Source organism: Psittacula echo (assembly GCF_963264785.1).
Source record: "Psittacula echo genome assembly, chromosome: 1".
Taxonomy (NCBI): domain Eukaryota; kingdom Metazoa; phylum Chordata; class Aves; order Psittaciformes; family Psittacidae; genus Psittacula; species Psittacula echo.
In genome coordinates this window covers 40,736,112-40,762,719 of record NC_137735.1, presented here as the reverse complement: position 1 = coordinate 40,762,719, position 26,608 = coordinate 40,736,112, and the positions used below count along the sequence as shown (strand labels likewise).

Here is a 26,608-nt window from a genome sequence, read left to right as displayed (position 1 = left end):
CATCACCCAGGATAATACTGAATTGTTGTCTAGAGTTTGTCTCTTGTGGTAGACTGTTTTTACAATTCTTTTTTATGCTATGGACAAAAAAGAAATCATTTCAGATTTTCTTTTGTTTCATATTATGTTTCAGAATTATTTCTGATAAGAGGTTTTTGTTTTCTGGAAGTAATGCCATAGAAGATGTGTCCTCTGTCGTTTTGCAAGAGAAAGTTTTCAGTGAAGGAAAATAATGTAATTCAAACCAGTTATTTTTGTTCATTCCACTTAAATTTTATCATTGTTCAGATGTATTGCATATCGTAAGCAATATAAATATTTTAAATGGACTAGTTATTGTTATGTGAAAGTATCACTTGATTACACTGCTGGATTTCATGCCAGAAACTATGATGGTTGAATGACCCACAGTATATGCCAACTCAGACTTTTCAGTACGCTTATACAATTATTTTCTTCTCTCTCCAGCTGTAAGCACAAGGTGTACTTGGAAAAGCTACCAAATACTAGCATAATTATCCCATTTCATAATGAAGGCTGGACTTCACTCCTGCGAACAATACACAGTATTATCAACCGCACTCCAGACAGTCTGATAGCAGAAATCATTCTTGTGGATGACTTCAGTGACAGAGGTAAGGCCCAACTGGTTTTGCTTTAAATTGAGTTTTGTAATGTGCTGTAGTCCATATAAGGGAAGAAAAAAAGTGAAAAGTCTACCTGCTGGACTGCTTGCTTTGAAGTACTGCTTGGTTGTTAGCTGGAATAAATGTGTACAAGTGTCTTTTGTTTTACTTTGCATGAATATTGAAATTCATGTCAGAGGACAGACTGTGAACTGTTCATTGGCCCTTATTAATACAGTATTTTGAAACGATATTGTTTCTGAAATACTGTAAGTTTTAGTGTTTTGACATCTTTTCCTTAGGCTTCAGTTTGATGCAGAAAACCTCCTAACTTTGTCCATTTTGGATGCAACTCATTAGATTTTAATCCTGGAATTTTATTGAGTTAAGAGAGCTTCATATACTAGTGCAAAGTAGCCATGCAGAGAAATGAGACTCTTCTGAATGGAACGTGAAAAACTGCTTTAGAAAAGTCAATCAAAGTTTACATTATCTATATATAGTAAAAGTAAGAAAACTGCAATCAGTTAAAGATTTGTATTATCATTAGTTCTTGAATGCAACACAAGGAATGAATGCTCTAAGTTCCTTAAATGAAATTTAACAATGCCTCAGGTAAATTAATCCATAACAATGATATGGAACTGGGAAATAGGTTTTATTTCAAATTTCAGTGCATCTTTTAGGACTTCAAGCATGAAGAGCTTTCACTTCTTGGTTTGGAGTTTCTTGGTTGTTTCTGTTGAAATATTAGTTGCTAGTGTGTATGTAGCCCTTGTTCTAAGCAGATTGATAGACAGCGAAAGAGAGTATTGTCTTCTTTACTAATGTTTTAGGTAAAATCTTTTTCTCACCTAGGAGCTTAACAGGAGCAGATTTCTGACTACTATTGTGAGAAGTCCCTGGGTGAACGAGAGGGAGCACTGCAGTGAAATCATTTTTTTAAGATTTTAAGCTTGATATTTCAGGGGTTAGAAAGATTAATTCTGCACACATCTATCTTACCCTCTCATATTTGCTGGTTTAGTGGCAGAGTGTCCTTTGACGAACTGCCTCTCTATTTGTAATGCAATTGAAGTGAAATTGTAAAGTGAGTACAGTTCTGGCTATTCTATGTTTATAAAAATATAGACCATGGATGAAAGTTTTCAAAACAAGAACTGTGAAGTAGCACAACAATTTTCCTGCAGGCAAACAATTCTCTAGTAATAAACAACTTATGAGGAAGCCTGTAAGTTGGTTTTATGAGGTATCTGACAAGTAAAAATGCTTTTTATACTGAGAGCACTGCTATTGAGGCTATGTTTGCTCAATATGGTGATACTGTAGCATTTTTTTAATGAAGATCATACTGACTACTGTTGATATATTTTTAAATGTGTTAATGCTTTAGAAAGCTTATCTACTTTCCAGTTATTAGAAAAAGAATTAGTGCTAGTGAGCAGGGAATATTTTAACTTCTGTTAGGGAGTAAATATTGCCTGTAATACTAATTCCTTATTAATTCCTGTAACTGTAAAAATCTCTATCATCTTAATTTCCAGTTATATAAGCCTATATAACTTTTCAATTGAACAGTTTTCAGCTGGAAGAAGTGGTTCATATAGCATGCAAATGCTTAACATAAATGTCTGGTTTGAAAATCTGAAAGAAACTTACTAAAAAGACTTGTATGGAGCTGGGTCTGGAACCATTGAACCATTATCAAGATTTACTTATCTGGGTTTCGGTATTATTAAAATGAAGATTAGAAATGCATTTTTGAGTGCTTGACAGTTTTAAATTTAAGAATATTTGGTAGCATATTTGGTACTGTATGTTTGGAGAAGAGCAAACACACAAGAAACATGTATTGGCATCTCTACTCTGAATTCAGTACCACTGAATTTCAAGTTGGGTTAATCATTTTTGCGTATCTGAATTTGGTTTAATTCTTGTACTTTAGAGATCCTCTGAGCTGTACATAACTGAAGCTGTATCATGTTTTCTTTTGCTCTTCTTAATTTTTAATGCAGTAGCCATGTGTAATACAGTTGGGTTATTTTATGTTGAAAGAATGCTGACTGATATCTCTCCCTCTCCCAGTTCACACAGTTATCTGTTTTAAGAGTGATTAAATAGATGCCTATTTTACTGTTATTAATCCTTCACCTTTTAGTTGCTTTATCCTAGATTGATGAGTGCGGTAAAGCAGTGTGAAAGACACTGAAGACAGATTAGATAAAAAAATAAATATAAGCACGTTTAGTTGTCAAAACTGATAGAAACATTGCAAGCAAAGTTTACCGCAGTGTTGAAGCAGGGCAGTGATTAGTAATAAATCTGTACCCCTTTTTCTCATTTTATAATTTCTCCATGAAGTTTAATGTGTCACATAGCTGACAAATGGCAATTACTTTCTTTTGTCAAACCAGTTATGTACCGTTTAAGTGATATTGTGTATGCTTTACTTGCTCCAACACTTCTTGTGAAAAGAACAGAGTTTTCTAATAGGAACCTAAACATTTGTAGATAGTTGAAACTGAAAATGGGATATTTCAATAGCACAGTTACTTTTTAAAAGTAGTGATCAAAAGGCAAATGTTTTTCTCTAGGGTGTTCTACTAATCAAACTTTTACTTTTTACAAAAGTCTAAGAAGTTGTTATGAAAAGCCAGTCCCTCTTGGAAATAGAGTAGATGACAGAAAGTACAAACTTGAAAGCTGTGTGGAAAATGGCTAAAAGTGCTGGAGCTTTTTAGTTTTCTTAAGTATTGCAAATATAAGTACTGAAATGCACATAAATAACATTTGATAACAGATTATGAAAATGTTTTAGTGCACAGCCAGGTATGCAGCAGTTTGCTGATTTGTCTGCAAAATTGTGTACCTTCATTTTATTCATATTTGCTTCTTAAAATTTGTGATCAAAACCAAAAGGTTTAGGTAGTTCATGCATAATATTCACCACAAATTATGAAGTTTAGATGTTACAAAAAGACAGCTGCACCTTTGAAATATCAATATAATGCAGACTAGAGACTTGGTATTAAAAGGGAGGTAAGCAAATGTTGTGAAATTTCAAAGTGCAGTATTCAGTTATGGACAAATTTAATACAAAAAGCCCTACATGAACATAAGAAACCATCTGTGACAGAAATCAATGTAGATTTGAATATAGGTACCCAAAGTTGCAAAACGTCTATATTTATGTAATTTGTAGAGAGTTTATATACTTAAAATTAAGAAGGAATGTAAGGGAGAAAATTGATTGAATTAATGGACCTCTTTGTTTCAACAAAAGTAATGTTTTTGATTTACATTGTAAACACAAATGGCTGACTCATGGTGTCCTGGCAAGATGAACGGGTACTGAATTTAGAGTTTATAGGAGTTTTAACATGCAAGAAAGAAATACATTGTCACTTAACAAGCTCTATAAAGAAGTGAGTATCACACTTCAGCTTAGGTTGCCTTAGAAAACTCTTGGTGAGGGAACTGGCTATGCTGTGTGCTGGCAGACACTTTACTTTACCCAACTGATTTAAGAATCAGGTCTTCTAGAAACTAGAGACTTCCACTCTATACTCAGAATGTAGAACACTCAGTTCTATATTCAAGTTCTGTAGCTTTTTCAAGAAAAAAAAAAAAAAAGATTAATGATATGCATACCTTTGCAATCTACGGTATGCTGAATATTTATGACTTTGTGATGGATTTTGGATAGTAATTCCAATACCTCATTCATGAAAGCCCTGTATTCCTAACTGTAAGTTAAAGACCTATCAGTTTCTGTAATGTCACCTGCTGTGGACATTGAACATATTTATGTTGGAAGTGTTACCATATCTCTGTGTCATGTATCTCTGCTGTGGCTTTGTGTGCAGCTCTGGTACTGTAAGCCTGCTTTCTGGGAAAATGAGACTTGTGGAAAATGTGGGGTTTGAGAGGTTTATTGTTTGTTTTTTCTTGTATGAGAGGAGTTTGAAATAGGGATGGGGTGTTGGTTTGCAGAGTTATATTTATGGATGGGGTGCTTATTGTTGACATAGTTTGCTCTGAAGTTACAGTCTGTTGGCAGACAGATCCCTGAAAACATGATAAAAAGCAGGATGTGGGCAACTGTTTTCAGAGAAAAGGGCAAAATGAGAAAAGAAGCAAGTTTTCATTGGTTGTGTTCTGGAGCAGTTTGCAAATACAAGGAATACTAAAAATTCTAATTTCTTAAAACTTTGGGGAACATAGATTTGCATGATTACAGTTCATGTACGTTGCCAAAACAGGCTACGTTTGTACATGAAACTTTATTCCTTTTATGTTTAGATGACTTTTTTAGCATACTCAGGCCTGTGTACTAACACATCATGTGCCTTTACCAAGTATTTTTACCCCCACAGTTCTCTAACCAGTGCAGCAGCTATTATAAATAAAAATAAGCAATGCCACAGCCAAGAGTAAATTTATAAGCTGTAACGTTATGGGGCAGTTTTTTAGTTTGAGAAAGTCAATCAAATTTGCCAAAAATAACAAAATAAAATTGGTGAACTAGACAGCCAACACCTTTCTGCAGGACAGAACTAGTTCCTGTCACTGGCAATGAACTGATGTTTTGATGGAAAATGAGAAACAGGGAACTTTTCGTTCATATTGATAAGCGAGTCTCTACTCATTTTGTCATTTATTATGTTCTTCTATCTCTGTCCCCTTGCCTAGCTCTCTTTTATGTGCTACTACTCATTTGAGAATATGATACTGTCCAGTATCGGGTACCATATGCTTTGTGCCACATCTCTGAATGGCCCAGATTAATTATGTGCAAATCAGTCTGCAAAAGCAACCTGTGACTATTTGATTGGAGCTCAGTTTAGTCAGTAACTGAACTTCAGTGCCAGTTATCTGCTTTGTTTTGTGTGAATGTGGAGGAAGATCACATCTATGGCCCAGCTGCCCTAATAGCCTGCTCTGAGTTGTTGTTTTTTTTAAACTGTATTTCTGAAAATTAATAGTCATATTATACAGTAAGGTATAAGAAATTTCTGCTAAAGGCAAAGGAGCTCTATCAGGGTACAAACTGCACAACTTCCCACTTCAGAGATACATGCTATTTGTTGCATGAAGATCAAATTGCTCGTATTTTGCTTGCAGACAGCTAGTTTATGTAACATGTCACTTGTGATTCCAATTTATGGATGTTTGGCTTCAGATTATGGCTGGATATAACTTTTCTGATGAAATGGAAGTGAAGGTTATATTGTATGAATGACTATCTTGTCATAGGAAACTTCTGCTGTAGACAGCTATTCTCTGATATGGTGAAAGCTCAAATCTCCAAAAATTGTCATTGTTGTCAAAATATACAACATTTAGAAAAGAAAATTGAAAAAGGATGTTATAATATTGTGAAAGTCAACTTCTACCAAAGAAAGCGCTTATAATTCTGTCCCATGTAATCATAGAATCGTAGAATAATTGGATAGGAAGGGACCTTAAAGATCATCCAGTTCTGCCCCCCACCACAGGCAGGGACACCTTCCACTAGACACCTTCCACTAGACAAGGCTACTCAAAGCCCTGTCCAACCTGGCCTTCAACAATTCCAGGGATGGGGCAGCCACAGCTTCTCTAGGCAGCCCTTTCCAATGGCTCACTACCTTCACAGTAAAGAACTTCTTCCTAATATCTAATCTAAATCTCCCCCTCCTTCAGTTTAAAGCCATTCCCCCTTGTCCTATCATTACATGCCCTTGTGAAAAGTCCTTCTCCAGCATTCTTGTAGTAATTGTCTTGTAGTTTTGTAAATTACTCATTGACTTTTCTTTTAAGGTGAGCTCTTTAAAGTTACACAAGTGATTTATTTCATCTTAAATATTAATAATTCTCAACCTTTATATACCAGAGACTACTCCTGAACTTGGTGTCTGCCGATCCCTGAAAATTAACCACCCTTCTCCTCAAAAAAACATGTGCCTGTAAGGGATTGAGGCACTAAACAGAACACTTCAAACAATGTCCATGCTGAACATATCCAAAGGAGTACACATGCGTACTTCATTAGTGCTCTTCCTGGAGATACAGTAGGACAAGTAATGGGGCATTATTAACTGTTAATGGGAAAGTGTCTAGGATTACCTCCTGGTACTGTGTACAGCCAAAGTGACAGCAGCCAGGAAGATGTTCTCTAACATACCTTTCTTTTGAATAGAAATGGTGTAACTAAAAGGTATTTGGTGTAGGAACAGAAGTCAGAACTTGGAGAAGAAATGCTGGAAGCCAGAGAGAAGCCCTAGCTACCAGTAGTGGTGTGTGTGGAGGCAACAGTGGTGGCAAATGAAGGGTCTAAGGACCATACTTGCTCTTGATGGCAAGTTAACTGCTGCCTGACTCTGTATGGCTTCTCAGAAAGCTGAGAAACAAGCTTTTATAAATATAGAAAAATAATTCTATGTAAGTGATTTTATGGCAGTATTTTCTGACAAATCACTGGTGAGGGGTATTGTTTTGTTTTGTTGCAGTTCTCCATGCTGTGATGATATGGGACATTGAGCATGTTGAGCATTGTTTATGTGATTACAGTACCCCTCTTTGGCAGAAGGGGGGGGGGGGGAGAAAAAAACAACCAAAAACCTACACACACACAAAAAGAAAACTGCACCACAGTGGGAGGAGAAAGGTGGAAGCGGGAGCATCCCTGCTTCTACAGGTATTACTGTACTGAAAAGGGAGGTTCCAAGAGAAAGTTGCAAGTACCCAGCTGCTGCTGAGTAAGGTTAATGAGATAGAGAGAAATGCTGTGTTTATGAGAAGAGACTGCTTTTGGAACTGATGCTAGCTAGATGAGCTCTCTGGTATTACGCTGTACAGCAATGTTGCACAATGCAACTTTCTGTTACCTGCTTAAGTTGACACATGGTTGGAAGTTCATAGATAGGAAAAGCTTCTGAAATCACCTTCTATACAGTAGCATAGACCGAACAAATACTGAGAGTTAAAAAGGAATGGAATAAAGGTGCACAGAAATCTGTCGCCTTGACTTACTGAGTACTAAACTGAAATAATTCAGTTGAAAAATTCAGGCTAATTCTGTTCTAGCTTTTATAGTTGAAAACAATCTATTAGTGCTGTAGTACGTGTACAACAATATTTACACCAGAGCATTTAAGTTAACCTGACTTCAATATACAAGGGTCCTCTGGAGAACACTAATTATGTGGCATAGACTAGAGAGATCAGCTTCATTTTGAAACAGCTGAGAAAGAAAAATACTAAGCAGTGAACATTGATTTTGAAGTGCACTTATTCTAAAAGACAGCATGCATCTCTGAATGACATGCATCATCTTTTTCATCACTATTTTGTGTCACGTTGGCAAGAACATTGAGAGATAGCCGATATTCGTATCCCAACAACAAAATCCAAGTGTGGAGTTATAACTTTCTGAAGTGAACTCCTGGGTACTGCTAACAAAAAGAAATATCAGGTAATAGGAAAATAAAGGCTAATAAAAGTCCTTGGGTAAGACTTGGTACTTGGCTTAGTTCTGAAATATTTTAAATGGTCTTTTTCTTATTATTATTTTTTATTAAGAACAAGCTGTGAGTGTCTGCATAGAACTGTAATGAAAACAGTAATTAAACAAGCATATGCTTTTGCAAATGGAATTTTATTATTTATACCCTCTGAGACAAGGAGGCACAAAATGAAATATAAACCTTTGTAAATAAGTAGAATCAGTTCTAAGTAATGTTAAGTTTGATGGCTTTGTAAAAGCAGCAATGGAAAATAACTGAGGTACATGTTTCACGGAAATAAAAAAATGGAGTGCAGCTAGAGAACATAATGAGACTCCTTGTATAAGGTAAACCATTGTAGTTGGAGTAGTTTTAGGTCCTTATAACCTTAGTACAAAAATAAGTGTAAGAAAAACAGGACAGAAAAACAGGACGTGTAGATAAACAGTATCTGAAACTAGCAGGTGTCCAGGATGGGCTGCAGCTAAAGTAATTGATAAGTAGAAGGACAGGATGATTATGTCTGCAGTGTTACCAAACCAATTAATTTGGTGTAAGCATTATCTACTGTGTGTGCTTCCAAGACTGCCAGAAGTGATGAAGAGTGCTGGAAGAAGTAAACAACCCCCAAAAGACCACTACCACATTGCTGTGCGCATATGAAAATGGGCGTGGAATTATAATTGTAAAGCAGTTCTCAGATGGTTAATGAATATGTATGATGTTTAATGAACATGCATGTTAAGCAACAATATAACCACAGTCTGTTTGAGGTTCAGCTGAGACACGCTAGGAGGAGCTATCCCCCCGTGTCTCCCGACACCTCAATGAAGAATATCTGCTTGTCAACTTAAACTTTGTTGGTGAGTTCCTGGAGATTTCTCTGAATCATCTCTCCAAAATCCTTCCTAGGCTTATCTAGAACACATCTCTGCCAGAGAAGTTTGTGGTGAAAAGCATTGCTAAATCAGTAGGAAGTAGTTCACTGAAGTAAGTTTCCAATCAGTGAAAGTGCTAGGCCATGTCTTGCCATTTTTTAAACTGGAGACTGGAGAACCTGGAAGTGACTTGCAAGGAACAGTCTGTGCCTGCATTGTAAAATGTGCTTTCTGTGAAGGATTAAGAATATAGACTTGTGTTGCCACAGCAGCCTGTTTTTTCCATTTCTGTCTCCTTGAAGTAACTGTCTTTGTGGTCTATCATGGACAGAAGGGAGATTGCTGAGAACAAGAGGCAATACTGTATCTGTTAGAGCAGCTCAGTTTTTGCCTCTTTACCTGGGAAGGATTAACAAGCTGTTAGTAATAAGGCTGTTTAGTGACCCTATCAATTACAACATGATTCTTGCAGTAGGCACTATATCTAGAAAGAGGACCCGGGTAATTATAGACCAGTCAGCCTTACCTCCATCCCTGGAAAGGTGATGGACAACTTATTCTTGACACCATCTCTAGACATATCAAGGATGAGGGGGTCATTAAGAGTAGCCAACATGGTTTTACCAAGGGGAAGTCATGTTTGACCAACCTTATAGCCTTCTATGAGGAAGTAACTAGATGGATGGATGATGGTAGAGCGGTAGATGTGTTTTTTCTTGATTTCAGTAAGGCATTTGATACTGTCTCCCACAGCATCCTCATAGATAAGCTAAGGAAGTGTGGGCTTGATCATCAGGTAGTGAGGTGGATCAAGAACTGGTTGAAAGGAAGAAGGCAGAGAGTTGTGGTCAGTGGGGCAGAATCTAGCTGGAGGTCTGTGACTAGTGGAGTCCCTCAGGAGTCGGTGCTGGGACCAGTGCTGTTTGATATTTTCATCAATGACTTGGATGAGGGAACTGAATGTACCCTCAGCAAGTTTGCTGATGACACTAAACTGGGAGGAGTGGCTGACACACCAGAAGTCTGTGTTGCAATTCAGCGAGACCTGGACAGGCTGGAGAGTTGGGCGGCGAGAAACTTGATGAAATTCAACAAAGGCAAGTGTAGAGTCTTGCATCTGGGGAGGAACAACCCCCATGTACCAGTATAGGTTGGGGGTTGATCTGCTGGAAAGTAGTGAAGGGGAAAGGGGCCTGGGGGTCCTGGTGGATGGGAGGATGACCATGAGCCAACATTGTGCCCTTGTGGCCAAGAAGGCCAATGGCATCCTAGGGTGCATTAGAAAGGGTGTGGTTAGTAGGTCAAGAGAGGTTCTCCTCCCCCTCTACTCTGCCTTGGTGAGGCCGCATCTGGAATATTGTGTCCAGTTCTGGGCCCCTCAATTCAAGAAGGACAGGGAATTGCTTGAAAGAGTCCAGCGCAGAGCCACAAAGATGATTAAGGGAGTGGAACATCTCCCTTATGAGGAGAGGCTGAGGGAGCTGGGTCTCTTTAGCTTGGAGAAGAGGAGACTGAGGGGTGACCTCATCAATGTTTACAAATATGTAAAGGGTGAGTGTCAGGATGATGGAGCTAGGTTTTTCTCAGTGATGTCCAGTGATAGGACAACCTCTGGAGCATAAGAGGTTCCAAGTGAACATCAGGAAAAACTTCTTTACTGTGAGAGTGACAGAGCACTGGAACAGGTTGCCCAGGGGGGTTGTGGAGTCTCCTACGTTGGAGATATTCAAGGCCCGCCTGGACAAGTTCTTGTGTGATGTACTCTAGGTTACCCTGCTCTTGCAGGGGGGTTGGACTAGATGATCTTTTGAGGTCCCTTCCAACCCTTGGGATTCTGTGATTCTGTGAATTGGTGTCATCTGAAAGTCACATGTGATGCTGACACATCCTAGGTATTTGAAAGCTGTAAACTTGAGAAAGCTAACATTACTATCTTGGAAAGTTTTGTCAAGTTAAGTGTGCTGTCATGAACTGCAGTGTTAGGTATACCTGGAACATATATCCTTAGCAGCTGGGAAAGTTATTGTTGCAGTTAAGTAATTATACAAAGGTAAAGATAGATGTTTTCTACTCCCTAGAGAATCTGTGGTGGTTTGACTGCTGCTTACTATAGCATCCTGGAACCCAGAGTGATAACAAACTTCAGTTGCACTATTTATATCACTGATAGGGTTAGGAAACCTTTACAGGGGCAGAGTTTAATGCAACAGAATTTTGATGTTGACCTTAACATTAGCTTATTACTGCTTCATGTGTGTAGTGGTTTAAGCCCAGGCCGTAAATCAGAGCCACGAAGTCCACTTCCCCCCCCACCTTTCTTCCCTCCGCTCCTGGAGGGACGGGGAGGAGAATCAAAAGAATGCAGCTCCCACGGGTTGAGATAAGAACAGTTTAATAACTAAGGTATAACACAAATCACTACTGCTACCACTAATAATAATAATGATAAAGGAAATAACAAGGGAAGAGAATACAACCGCTCACCAAGTGGTACCTCGCCCCCACCCCGCAGTGTTCCAGCCCTTCCGGGCCACTCTCAGTTCTACCTCCTGGGCATGACGTGCTGTGGTATGGAATACCTCTTTGGCTAGTTTGGGTCAGGTGTCCTGTCCCTGCTTCCTCCCGGCTTCTCCTCCTCCCTGGCAGAGCATGAGACTCACAAAGTCCTTGCTCAGGGTAAACATTCTGACCAGCAACTGAAAACATCAGCTTTATCATTATTATTCCCAGGCCAAAAGTCAAAATACAGCACTGCACCAGTAGAAAAAATTACTGCTACTGCTAAACCAGGACAATGTGCAACATCAGAAAACATTGAGACTAACTCTCATTCAAAGTTAAATCTTTCTTATCTGAAGTTGATAAAATAATTCATCACTAAATTTAAATAAAAAAGGAAAAAGCTGAATGGAAAATGAAACATTCTGTTTCAAGATGTGTCTGTATTGACTAGAGATCTAAGTAAACACAGGATCTACATTTTCATACTTTGGAAATTGAGCAATAAAATGCCTCTTTCATTTTGTCTGCAATGCACTCACAAAGATGTTATTTGAGTTTTATTAAACTTGGACTTGCTTCTGGTCAAACTAAAGTACTGTCAGTGTAACAAGTACAATTTAGAGGATAGCTGAGCATGAGTTGGAATAAACTGATTTGAATCTGTAATACCAAGTTTTTTTGTTCTTCATCATCTATTCTCAGGTTTGATTATTTAATATTTAAATTTCTGTCATAGGGGTTTTATTCTGAAATTGCAGAGTACAGGTTTTGCCTTCAGCTCCTTGCTGTATCTTGCAACAGCAGTTTCATTATTGAAGGCATTCAGACTTGACAGAAGGGCTTTACCAATGGGAAAAGAAAGGGTTGCCCTGAGGCTGAGGAGAGTTCAGCTCAGAAGAATAATGGTCATCTTGAAGGCATCTGCAGCCCATCTCAAAATCCTTTTAATTTGCTGAAACACAATATATGATCATGTTGCAAGAAAGGTAGATGTGGGGAAAACTTCAAATAATTGAGATTGTACACTTCACCCTAAAGAGAATTAATTTGGAATGTGACTGTGGTAGGAAAAAGTTAAGAGTATCCCCACATTCCAATGCTGCCTGCATTTGGGCAACTCAAATACAACTCTGCTGTAAAAATGAAAACTTCAGTCATGCATAATTAATATGAAAACAAATTTTTATTTTTCACATAGTTCCTTGTATTGATTGCGGTAGATAAGCAGTTTTGCTTTTTGAGTACTTGTGGAGTCAGAATATGAAGATTGTATTTCCACAAGCTCTGTCCTAGTCAATCTTTCATGGCTTGCCCACCCTGTGAAATGCTTTCTGGGTGTACATCATGCTGATGGCTGTAGGCTGCATCCCTTTCCCATGCGAACATGCAAAGAATTTTGGAGGCAGGAACCAATGGGTAGCCTGTGCTTTGCAAGATTTTGTTCTCTGTATGCCAACTTATAAAAATGCTTATGCCAGACTTGTATGGAGTGTGCTTCGTAAGATACTCAAAGTGGGTTCAAAAATAAATCAGTATATTAACTCTGAGTAATCTTGAAATACTAGAAACATACTTCTTCATGTACCAAATTAAATGCATTCTAGTTTTCCGTTCCTTTTTTTTATTATTATTTTTCTACTATGCATCTCAGTTTGATTTACATTTTTTTAAGGTTAAAGTGAATTATAGCTGAAGCTGCATTGTTTTAAAATTCTTCAAGTGAAGTATGTAAATTTGTCCTCATAAATAGGAAAGAAAACTTCTAAAAATGAGTAAATATCAGTTTCCACATCGGTTTCCTTTCAAAAATCAGCTGTTTACTTTCTACTTGAAAAAGCATTAACATATTGCAGGGGTACATTAAACAACTTGACAGGAAACTTGAACAGTTAGCTCATGGTTGCTTTCTTCAGCTATTATAATTAATGAACTATAGAAAAGCTGCACATAGGTAGCTGAAAAATTGGAAAATATATAGATCTTGCACATTTCCCTACATTCCTTCCTGTCTCTCGGTGTAATAAGTGTCAAGAAGTTGTTTTATTGGGGAGGGTTGGTGTTCTGGTGTTTTTTTATTTGGTTGGTTTTTTTATGTCGAAGTTGATGGCACATATTGGGTGATCTTGGGATTGCATTTAGCAATCCTTAGCTAGTACTCCAAATGCATTACTTCTCTGTAGTTTCTCGCTACTCGTGTGGTGAGGGACGGAAGCACTAGTTCCCTCCGAACTAGGGCTGAGACATAGAGCATTCCTGGAATGCGGGTCATCAACGATTTATTGCGCAGTTACAATTCCTTATATCTGCTGCCTAAGCACCTCCCCAGGGTCAGCTGGTTCCTGTCCCTCCTGACAACCTCCCGTCCATGTACCAATCCCTACATCTCCCCCGCCTCAAGACTAGAAAACTCAGGGTTTTAACAGCTATTCCAGATAAGCAACTTATAACTCTTATTAACTAAGTAAGAAAGGTTTGTGCCACTAAGTATTCAAACACAGTGTGCATTACATAATCAAACAAGAAGGAAACAAACATCCTAATACTAATAAACACAGAGCGTCAGCCTAAAGGGACCTAGACGCAGGTGTTTCCGGCCTGAGTGATGTCGTATTCAATAGCCGGCCACAAAGTTCGTAAGGCACGTCGTGACTGGATCCGTGAGTGAAGTCATCTGGACACACAAGGGCCATGGATGTCATTTCACACCTCTTTCCATCACTCTCTCCTAGATACAGCCGAGCACCAATCACCACCTGTGAAATATAGCTCAAATACAAACTTACAGACACAGCTACAAATACGGTAATAACCATTTTGCCGGTACCCAGCGTAGCCCAGTCTCCCCCTCCACACAGGCATAGCCTCGCCCATGAGCACGCAGGGCAAATGGACCTATCTTGCCCTTTTCCAGATCTTTCACCCGTACCTGTGGATACAGGGGTTTGTCTAGAGGTGGAGCTAAGTGCGAGCTCATCGGGGATTGTTCACTTGATCCACACGAGAATTGATTTAACTAGTCAGAGCAGAAAGTAAAAGTCAGCGCACACAGACTGCAGGAGCTCCTCTGGGTACGGTCTCCCCCGCCTCAAGACACCCGAGGCGAGCTTTCAGAGTCCGGTGCGTGCACTCGACGATAGCTGGGCCAGTGCTGTTATAAGGACAACCGGTCTTATGTTCAATGCCCCACTGTCATAAAAATGAAGCCACCAGTTGACTTGAATATGCTGGGCCATTGTCGGTCTTGATCTGGCTAGGGACTCCCAAAATCGCCATGACCTCGCGCCAATGCAAAATGGCCGCCTTAGCGTCTTGCTTGCGTTGCGCCGTAACCAAGACGACACTGCTACAGGTATCAACCGTGACATGTAAATAGCGCATAAAAACTGGAGCACAACAGTCAGGAACTGGCAGACCTTGTGCAACACGGTCTGCACTATTGTTACCTTCAGTCAGGAGTCCACGGATGTGCGAATGACTATTACAGTGATTTGGGCAAATTTCAGCAGCTCGCTCAGACAAAGCCTGAAAAAGGACTTGCACACACTCCATCGTAGCCTTAATGGCCAATGGGGTCCGCAGACCACTGTTGTAGCACAGTAGCTACAGTATATGCTTCCAGAAATCGAACTGCTATTGGCTAGACGTAACCAATATAGATTGTGATTGGCTCAGAAGTGCAGTCCACACATTTTGAAGCAGACAACAAGCTAGCTAAAATTATCCATTCGCTACCTTTCTCACATAACTTGCAGTTTCACCATCCCGCTCCCACATCTTGTTAGCCTTGAGCAAATGCCAAGTTCCTTATTCTACTGCACATAACTGTCCTTTAGTAACCTAAGGCTAGGCCTCACAGCCTGAGTAACTTGAATTCAGACCTTGCAACTTAACTCAGAGTTTGGCTAAAACCAAACAGCTGGGATTGCTCACATGTCCATTGTTCAGCTGTACTCTTCATAACCACCATCTCCTAAGGCTGACATGTGGGTTGGTCACGAAATGTCCACCGTCCCTCAGCCACTCCACAATTCCCTCTTTTTGTTTTTGAGCAAACCAGACAGATGTTACATTTTTCTTAACCATAGATATCACACACCACAACATATAACTTGCTACTAATACAAATAAAACTAACACACATAATATAGTTACTCCATCCATCATCTTTCGTTAGCCGTTTAACCCCCTCTTTCAATTGTTGTATACTCTTATAAATTGATTCCAAATGATCTGACAAATTCATGCAGCACATCCCCTCAAATTCAGCACAACCATGCCCCTGTGCCAACAATAAAAAGTCGATTGCTGCCCTATTTGTAAGGTGGCATGACAAACACTATCAACATCAGTCAAAAGCCCACTTAGTGCAAGCATAGTAGCATTTGTCAGTTCCTTCTTATCTTGCTGTGATTCCTTCAGCTTTTGTTGACCCTTGGTTCATGTCCGACTCCACGTAGGCACTTGCTGATCTGGGTACATGGCTGTTCTTTGCCAGAAAGTCATCCACATCTCCGCCTTTTTCTTTCTATACAAGCCAAACACGCTTTGTAGCACTCATAATCATTCGTTGGATACATTAAAGATACACAGCAACAAAATCAAAATTGTTAAAATGACAATAAACACCATTAGTTCACCTTCCACTACAGCAACCAGCCAACCTGTCAGTCCCCATTCACCTAACAAATTGTCCAGCCAAAAGGCTTGCCCATCCTCATACACCATGTGTAAGATCTTAGCATGTTTTCATATTACTTCAACATAGGCCAATCACAGGCTGCTGGGTCTGCCCTTTTTCTCCTGGATGTCTCTTTGGTAACAGGGGAGGCCATCCCCTCACATCAAGGTCTGGCATGGCATGTGTCCCCACCGCTCCACACCTGCTGCGTTGCAGCCAGCAGCGGAGCTAAAGGTTCTTCTTGGTGGCAAACACAGAGGCCAACCCAGTCTTGCCCTTGACTGTGGCAGCAGGCATTTGGTCAACCTCAGTTCTTGTACCTCGTTGTCAATGCAGAGTTTCACCTGCTTCATCCAGTAACAAGTTGGTATTGTGGCAAAGCATACACAGATTTACATTACCAGATAACTATTACAGGTTACAACAGCATGTTGAAAATGCTGATGGCAGCAAGAAACTAGCCAAAGAATTTTCTTATCAGTGGAGTTCTTCCACCCTCTTAATTTGTTCCATTACCTGGTTTATAACACTACCATCATACTAGAATCTTTCTAGCTTTTGCCTTAGCATTTTCTAGCAGCTGCTGCAAATTTGCATGCTCTAACATCTTTTACAAGTAACAAATGCACACAATACAAAGTATAGTTTCTCATTAGCAACTGGCTAGTAAATACAAGTGGGTTTTATACACAAAATCACAGCCTCTAGTAACAGCTACGTTACAAGCACACATATTCAAGTTGTTACTTTTCAGTTGCCCTCAAGTGATGTCCTGTAATCATTTATTTTTCTCCTCCTCTATCTCATTCTGCTCGGGGTATTCACTGTCAGCTCCTGTAGCTGAGGCATCGGGTTCCTCCACTTGTTTGTCCAGCTCATGGTGAGGCTTTGCAAACTTTGCAGGCAGCTGCCATGGACCTGTAGGTAGGAGAACACAAACATACCCCCTCTCCCACGCTATCAGCTCCTGAGAAGGAGGCCCGTTAAAGTGATTCAAAGGCATTCTGATGGGAAAGAAATGTGAAGCTACAGCTGCCTGCCTGCTTATCAGCAGCAGTAAATACCTGCCAGCAACGGCACTTTGCATTAACCCTTTCTTGTCCAAAATGTTAATCTGCTACCCATTAAAACTTTTACACAAACCCAACAACAAAAAATACATAGAGCACTGTCCGCCCTCAGCACACACACACACACACGCATGGGATCCCACAAGCACACTCCATACAATTACAATATTTGAAACACAAAACCTAGACAATCATTATTCCCACTATATGGTCCCTCATACAGAACGTAGCATAAGGACCCTGTGAAGACAATCAAAAATCAGCTCCAAGCAGCATCACCACAGTGTGAGGTGGCAGGCTCAACTTCAGCGGGCGTCTCCGCAGAGGCTCTGCCCCCCCCACATCGCACGAGCCTTGGGCTTTCACACTGACCAAAATGCACACTCATTCCGATGCAGGTGGCCAGCCTACATGGGAAGAAGTGGTCAGCAATATCCATAAAAATTCTCCAAGGGCTAATAGAAACATGGATATACATGGATATATATTTGCCAACTTCTAGTACATGTGGATCACAGAGAGACTATCAAATGAGTTGTATATGGGGTTTCAAGTCCACAGCCCACCACGGCACTCACACACCGTGTTCAAAAGGCTGTAAGGGTACCTTTTTTTTTTTTTTTTTTTTAAATCAAAACCAAACTGAACACTCCAGCCTGGTAGCCAAGGATAAAGACAATGTCGTTAGTAGGGAGGATTCCCCCAGGGTAGACTTTGAGGGTTGCTGTCGCTCGGTGTAGGGAACCCCCCTGTCCCCTCGCCCTGTTGCACAAAGGGGAGTGTTGCCAGGGCTCACAAGACTCCACTTCCCGGTTTTTTGCTGTTGCCACGGCCGCAGTTTCTGGCAGTCTCGCTGCAGCCCCGGTGCTGCCCGCTCGGCCGCGCGGCTCGGGGGCTCCGGCCGCGCCTCCCGGGGCACCTTCCTCCACAGCTCCCGCGCTTGCACCCGCGGCTCCTCCACCCGCAGCGCCTCCGCGTCCCGCAGCCGCTCCAGCAGCTCCTGTCCTGGAGCCAACTTTTCTCGATGGCACCCCACGTCTCCCCTATATCTCCTGCTTTCTTTTCCCCAGCCAAGACCGCTTCCAAAAGCTCTTGGAGGATCCGTCCCCATCGGGAGGTATCTAATACGTCCACGGGGGCCTCCACCGCCCCCCGGCCTCGCAACCATTGGATGCAGTGGCCCGCTGGCTCCGAGTTTATCGCCTTCGGCAACCCAGCTTGCTGCACGAGGGCCTCCAGTACCTGTACCACGTGGCTCACATCCATCGCTATCACGTCGGGGTCACCACTTGTAGTTTCTCGCTACTCGTGTGGTGAGGGACGGAAGCACTAGTTCCCTCCGAACTAGGGCTGAGACATAGAGCATTCCTGGAATGCGGGTCATCAACGATTTATTGCGCAGTTACAATTCCTTACATCTGCTGCCTAAGCACCTCCCCAGGGTCAGCTGGTTCCTGTCCCTCCTGACAACCTCCCGTCCATGTACCAATCCCTACACTTCTCAACTTCAGTGAGTAGTGTAACGGAAGTAATTAGTCTTTGGATTATCCGTCTCAAGAATTCAGTATGAAACCCATAGTCAGATGATGTTGCATAACTGTTGAAATCTATTGCTTTGGACCTCTTGCAAACAGTCCATTCAAACCAATCTTTTTTTTTTTTTTTCCTAGGTAGTTCTTTGTCATTACTTGCATAGTATTAGTATTATCTTTCATGAGCTAATCAACTAGGTTTTTCCCTAGTATAAACATAAAGGGTTCTTGCTAAACATTAGTTGTCTTTTATTTAGAAACTTTCTTTTTACTTAAAATTTATGCATGATCTTTTTCATGTATGACCATTGTTTCAATGTTAACCTTTAACTTTTAACTTCTCATTGTACACAGAAAGGGCTAGCAACTTTTAGTTTTCAAAGTTAAATGCATTTTAGCAAAGTATGACAATTTTTTTAATTAACATCCTAATAGTATTTCTAAAGATGGTAGTTTGTTAAAGTCAGGCTTGTCTTAATTGCAACATTTGAGTTCACCTAAGTAGACTTTAAAAGTATCTTTCCTCTTTTCTGACTGCAGACCTTCGAGTAGGCTTATAATCAAGCAAAGTAACAACATTCTTAAAGAACAGGCAATAGCATTGTGCATGCCTTGAGTACATTTTATGCATCTTAAAGAAAATAACTCCAGGAAACCTTTTACTGTGTTATAAATGTTTAGTGGTTTTGTTCAGGGTGGGTTTGGTTTAGTTTGGGGTTTTTTAGCTCCTGTTCACAAATCTTGGGCAAGCCTGCAGTCTGCTGACATTATCCCAAGTATATTAGCAATAATAAAAATGAGCAGTTATTTTCCTGTTCATTCAGTGGTACCAAACTTGATGTACACATAAGGAATAAAGGTGGATAGTATAAGGAAAACTGTGAGATGACCAGAGCAGAAAATCAGAATTGCCACTTGTAAGAGAATTTTAAACCCAGAGTTCTGGCACGTAAAAGCCCATACAGTCAGATACTGGGTGTAGATAGTAGTTTCCAATAATTTCCCTAGGAGATGATGTGGAGAATGTTGATTTAGTTACTAACTGCATGCGTTTTCTTCCAAACTAAGTGTTGGTGTCTTTCCTAGACTGCTTCTTACATGTAGGAATCCCAGTGAGTGTTTAATTTTCATAACATGACCTAGAGAAAAAAAAATAATCCTGTAACAAGTTTAGCAATGGATGCCTTCAGAGTTTTATATGTGAGGAATAAAGGTTTTAACCTGTCCTATTAATTTGGTAACCCTTACAAAATCAGAAATATTTAAAGAGTTCTAAAAGCTATTCTGACCTTGCTTCTGACATGGAGTAAAACAGAAAATCATTTCAGTTTCCGTTGGAGCTCTGGTATATTCTATTCCTTTCAAAACAAATTAAAGAAAAGCCTACAGAATATTTTCAATGGGTGTTGAGAGCCGCAATTCATTTGTATTCATTTAATCTTGACGCTTTTCTGTTGAGATAATACAATACATAATTTGACAGCATTTATTTCTGATGATTCTTTCCTGGCTAATGGCAAACAGTTCCACCATCATCTGTATTTATTAAATTTATTTATCCTGCATAAATGAAGGCCTTGTTGCCAAAAGCATCTATTTTGTTTAGTGTTGGATGTGTTTATGCAGATTTTTATTTTGTGCAGGCAAAAATCAAAAGTGTACTTATGCGTGTTTGTTCATTTCTCTGTGCATCTTGGATGTCTCACAGGAGGCATTAATGACATTTGGAATTGTCTAGTTACAAATCTCTTGTACAAAAACACAATTATAATTTTGATTAGCTTGAAAAGGAATACTTTGTTGTTCTCAGAAATCACTATCCAGACATTTCAGTCAAATTTGGGGGCTTTTCTGTATATGGTGTTTTCCCAAATTGAGCTTATGCATCTTTCAGGCAGATGGGCAATTTAATGAAGTTTATAAATGGCTGAACGCTTTAATGGATCTGTCGTGCATAGTTTGTTTTTTAAATGTGTCTGATTTGTGAACCAAGCATTAATAACTTTTATCTAGCAATTAAAAAGGATTGATTTTAATAGGACTGGGTCATATCAGGCTGCGTAAGTTAGAGTAAGCTCCACATACAGTAGAAGTTTTTCTTTTACTTTTTATCCTGTTGTATGCTTATGCATTGTGATAGAACATGCTTCAGTTTCTCCGGCTTTTCAGGGCTGCTGTGTAATTCTGCTGAGATACAGCATGCAGAGGCAAATAAATCTGTTGATTTCATTTACGATCTGTGGCTTAGCAACCTTTGTTCACCTGCTGTAGGATCCCCATACTGCCCTTCTGGTGCACAAATTCCAGAAATAAGTGCTAGGGCAAATGCTTCAAACCTGAAATGGGAGCTAATAATGAAAATAAAAGGCATGTGTCTGTCTGAAAAAAAAAACCAAACCAACAACTCCTGACCATTAGTAATTGTTAGGGATTTTATGTGATGGAGGGAACACTTCTAATTAGAACTGTAAAACATACTGCAAGTGTTTGTATGGCATTAAGGGGTGCAAATTTCCAGTCTGCTAATTTCTGGGTTAGGAAGCTTGAGCAAGCGTTGCTATTGTCAGATGGGTGTGTGGTGTTCTGGTGGATTTGCTTCAGTTTTGGTTTGTTCTGGGATTTTTGGTTGGGATTTTTTGACATATATTAGCTAATTTCTCTTACTATTAGGCCAGGATACTTTTTCACAATATTTTCTGTCTCAAAAAAAGTAATCAGAGGGAATGCATAATACTAATTTTCAGGCAAAATGTTGATTCTTTACTAGGGACATAATAATCTTTAATAGGTAGAAATCTCCTGACAAATCAAGGTGAGGATATCTGGCTACGGTCTTTTTTTGTTTTCCTCCTTCATTTGAAGGACAGCACACCTAATTTAGAAAAACAGAGTTGGCATTTTTTGTAAAAGTGCTGCTTGTGCATTGTTATCAAAGTAGCAAACTTGCTGCTATAGATTTAGCAGGACAGACATGAGTTTGCTGTCTTATTCCATTTCTGCCTCAATTAATTGCAGAATATATCAAATTTAATTGTCTTTAGATGTTTGCAGGTGTGAGAGCCCTTCCATACCTCATAGAATCATAGAATAGTCAGGGTTGGAAAGGACCTTAAGATCATCTAGTTCCAACCCCCCTGCCATGGGCAGGGACACCTCACACTAAACCATGTCACCCAAGGCCTCATCCAACCTGGCCTTGAACACCGCCAAGGATGGAGCATTCACAACCTCCCTGGGCAACCCATTCCAGTGCCTCACCACCCTCACAGTAAAGAATTTCTTCCTTATATCCAATCTAAACTTCCCCTGTTTAAGTTTGAACTCGTTACCCCTTGTCCTGTCACTACAGTCCCTAATGAAGAGTCCATCCCCAGCATCCCTATAGCCCCCTTCAGATACTGGAAGGCTGCTATGAGGTCTCCACGCAGCCTTCTCTTCTCCAGGCTGAACAGCCCCAACTTTCTCAGCCTGTCTTCATACGGGAAGTGCTCCAGTCCCCTGATCATCCTCGTGGCCCTCCTCTGGACTTGTTCCAACAGTTCCATGTCCTTTTTATGTTGAGGACACCAGAACTGCACACAATACTCGAAGTGAGGTCTCACGAGAGTAGAGTAGGGGGGCAGGATCACCTCCTGCGACCTGCTGGTCACGCTCCTTTTGATACAGCCCAGGATATGGTTGGCTTTCTGGGCTGCGAGCGCACACTGAAGCCGGCTCATGTTCATTTTTTCACCAACCAGCACCCCCAAGTCCTTCTCTGCAGGGCTGCTCTGAATCTCTTCTCTGCCCAACCTGTAGCCGTGCCTGGGATTGCTCCGACCCAAGTGTAGGACCTTGCAGTTGGCATGGTTAAACTTCATAAGGTTGGCATCAGCCCACCTCACAAGTGTGTCAAGGTCCCTCTGGATGGCATCCCTTCCTTCCAGCGTATCAACCGAACCACACAGCTCGGTGTCATCGGCAAACTTGCTGAGGGCGCACTCAATCCCACTGTCCATGTCACCCACAAAGATGTTGAGCAAGACCGATCCCAACACCGATCCCTGAGGGACACCACTCGTTACTGGTCTCCAGCCAGACATCGAGCCATTGACCACAACTCTTTGCATGCGGCCATCCAGCCAGTTCTTTATCCACCGAGTGGTCCACCCATCAAATTGATGTCTCTCCAATTTAGAGACAAGGATGTCATGTGTGACAGTGTCGAAGGCTTTGCACAAGTCCAGGTAGATGACGTCAACTGCTCTGCCCCTGTCCATCAATTTTGTAGCCCCATCATAGAAGGCCACCAAATTTGTCAGGCAGGATTTCCCCCTAGTGAAGCCATGCTGGCTGTCACCAACCACCTTGTTGTTTTTCATGTGCCATAGCATGGATTTTTCTGATGTCTCCTGACTACACCAAGGAAAGTGGTTGCCTGTTCAGTCCAGTATGTTGTTGTAAGAAGTGTAACATTTGATTGCTGATTCTTTTTCTTTAAGGATTTCTAAATGTTTGGATCAACTAATTAATTATCGCTGTCTGTAGGGAATGCAGCCTGTACAACAGCTGAGTGAGAAGAGCATGTTATGTAAAAGCGGGAACCTTTCTGAGTATCGTATGTATCCAGTAATCTTACCAGTCAAAATACCATTAAATGTTTTCTTTCCAACAAAAAAAAAATAATGTCTTCCACGTGAAAAGCCACATCATCCTTCAGACTGAAAATCAGTATTGATGGAAATGGTGAGTTAAAGATTTATAAGGCATAAGATTTCAAACTTCCACTGATGTATATGAGTAGCAGTTGTTTCTACTGTAGCTCTATAGGGTAGCTGTGAGTAACTTTCCTTTGCTTGTTTGCAGCATTTTCTGTATTTGTGGTAAAATATTTCTAATTGAAAGAAAAACTGCTCTACTTCTAAGACAAATCTGTAAGCATTCTGACTTCACAAAATTTCTTTAAAATGTTATGCAGTTCTAATGGAAAGTGACAGTGCTTTAAAAGATGCTTCATGTACAACTGATTCATTTAGATGACAACTAAAAAAAAGAGCTTACTCCAGGATCTTTGTCTCACACTCTGTTTCATAAAGTAGATCCAGGTGTATAGAAAGACAGAAATATGCACGAAAAAATGATGCTGACGTCAGTATCCTTTAGCAATGCAAAATAATTCAGAGCAGATGTTAGTCTTGTTCTTCTTTGAATGGATTACCTCTCAAAGGTATTGGAGTTTTTAACTGAAGAAAACAATGGTAGATTATGCTAATGAATTAAAAAAATAAAAATAATCCAGACTTATACTGGAGTCTAAAACTATTGCTGCCCTTGAACATATTTGAAAACACTGAGTGCTTGTTTTTTATCTGCAAACCTCCTCCTTCTGTTTTCCTATTGGCAGTTTGATGTTAATTGAGGGAAATAGATTTTGCACTACAGACTTTAAAAATACATGAGCACAGCATTGAAGTGTACTACAGGACAAATTAAAATATGTTCATTTAGTCAGAGTGTCAGTAAGACCTTAAATATCCTCTTTTGACACGCTTCCTTATTGTTTGGGTTTTATTATTGTAGAGGAAAGTTAAACGTTTAACCAATGAGTGACAATCTGGATGCCAACTGTGAATAGAAGGGCATGACATTTAAAATAGATTGACAGTGACAGTTACGCTGGAGTTCTTTAATTTTTTTTCTTTGATTTGTACTCCTGTAGGGTGATTAAAGTTTGAAGGTAATTGATGATTATTGTTTCTGAATTGAATGGAGTATTTCTGTAGAGTCTTGTAAATGTCATTAGTTGAGGAAACTTTAACTAAATTTAGAGCTTTAGCAAGAAAAGTGGGCTAATTTCTTTTCCCCCTTTCCCATTTCCCCACCTTATTTTTGTTTGTTGTAGCTTTTTTTAAGTGTTATCTATTTCAACTTTGTTTCCTTCTTGGAGTGGACAACTTATGCTGTAACTGCATAGTTTAAAATGCTATGACTTTATTGTGAATGACAGTAAAATAATAATCATTATAAATTAAAATTAAGTTTTCTTTATTTCAGTAAGATAGGGTTTGGAAGCCCTGCAGAGAGGTGTGAAATTCTGTAAAATGTATGCAAATATCAAACAGTAAATTATTCTAGCCCCTTGGTTGGTCATGGTGTCATCTTCATTTTTGATAGGGACAGTCATTTGCATTGCGCTGTGCTGTGGTGTTTTTTCTTTGTCCTCTTTGGGCACTTTCAAAATTCACATAAATCCTACAGAAGGGTTGGGCTTGTTCTATAAAAAACAATTATGTTGACTGGAAAAGATCTGCGGTGAAATAGCTTGTATCTCGTGTAAGATACCTAATGAAGTTGGCACATATTGGATTAATTTTAGCAAACCACTTTAGGTCAAAAAATAAGAAAACCCATCATGCCCAAGAACTATTAAAAACAATCAAACAAAGCCCCCCACCAACCCACCCCCACAACAATCCACCCCAGGACTGTATGCTGAATTATGAAATCTTTGAAAAATGTGGCATAGACATTTTGTTTTCTGTCTGGTTTGCAATCAGTTTTCCTTTAGGCAAATTATGTTTTATTTCAAGATAAGAGTTGACTTCTATTCCTATGTATTGGCTGTCTCACAATCTTGCTGTGATGTGAAAATCGTATGTGGCACTCCTGCATTACACAAGCAGCAGCATAAACTGAGGGCCAAGTCAGGGGTACAGTACTCTAACTGCATACCTGTCTGTATGAAGCAATTTTTAACTGTAAGATGCTAGTCTAATATCTCTTGCTATTAGAAGTCCTATTGCAGATGCAGATGTGGTTCTTTGGTAATGCATTCCTGCAGAGTGTTTCTGTAAAGCCATTTAAAAGTGTATGCCTTCTTGTCATAAAATGAGGTAACGGAACCCTGCAAACAAAGTTACATCCCTGCATGCATACAAGAGACAAGTAGTGGAGGAGAAACAGAAATTCTCTCTCTGTATCCTGTTTTCCCTCTGCTCCTTCAGGCTGGATTCTCTAGCGTCATGGGAAATAGATTTTCTTGCTCTCAGATTTTTGGCCAAAAAGGAGTGTCCCTGAAGCTGAAACTTAGAGAATAGGCTACAAAATCCCAGGGAATCTGAATGATTCCAGGTTTCAGTAACTGAGGAGAAAGAATAGGGATGGTGGTGAAGTTATTCTTGGAAAAATATGTCGAAGGGGATCTTATCAGTGCAATCTCTAGGGAGATGAGGAACAGATTCAAGAATGAGAATCTGTTTTGCAGGAAATACAGAGGGGGATCATAGCAAGAAGGGGTGACTGGTAGAAAAACCTCAAGTCAGACCAGAAACACAGTTCTGATACAATTAATTTAAACTTTGAGATGCGTGTGCTTTTTTAGTTTTATCTTTCTGCATAAGGTTGCATTTTAACATGAATCAGCAGTATTTCTTTTAATTTCTCAGTATATTAATCAGATGTCTAAAAGCCAGTTCCCATTTGCTGTAAAGGTAAAAGTAGTTTTTCTGAAGATATTTATATACAAATGCAATCTAAAACTGCAGTTCTTCCTGGTCTAGATACCTGGACTGAGCTTTGGAATGATTTATGCTGCTGTTTCTGATTAGTATTCTGATTGGATATATAAATCTTGTTGGTACAGTGTGTCTCTCTAACATATGTGTGAGTATAAATGGAGTTATTTCAGTATTAGATGTGAATATAAACAATCTAGTAAATTTAGTATTCCTGGTCAGAGGCATATTTTGAAAAAACAAGTCCAGAACTATGCTCAGTTTTGGTTGTTTGACAGTAGCATGCTCATTTATTTAATTGACTGTTTTATGGAAAAACATGTTGTGAAAAGTATTATATAA

General features: G+C 39.8%; 1 protein-coding gene across 1 annotated transcript in view; it reads left to right on the top strand.

Annotated features, from left to right (window-relative positions):
• GALNTL6 (polypeptide N-acetylgalactosaminyltransferase like 6) overlaps nucleotides 1-26,608 on the top strand; it is a gene marked incomplete at its 5' end in the record, with an annotated part of 488,304 nt that overhangs the window by 211,914 nt on the left and 249,782 nt on the right. The window contains one exon of the mRNA XM_080614349.1: nucleotides 469-635. Coding sequence (XP_080470475.1) covers nucleotides 469-635 — 167 coding nt within the window. The remainder of the gene's footprint in view (nucleotides 1-468; nucleotides 636-26,608) is intronic.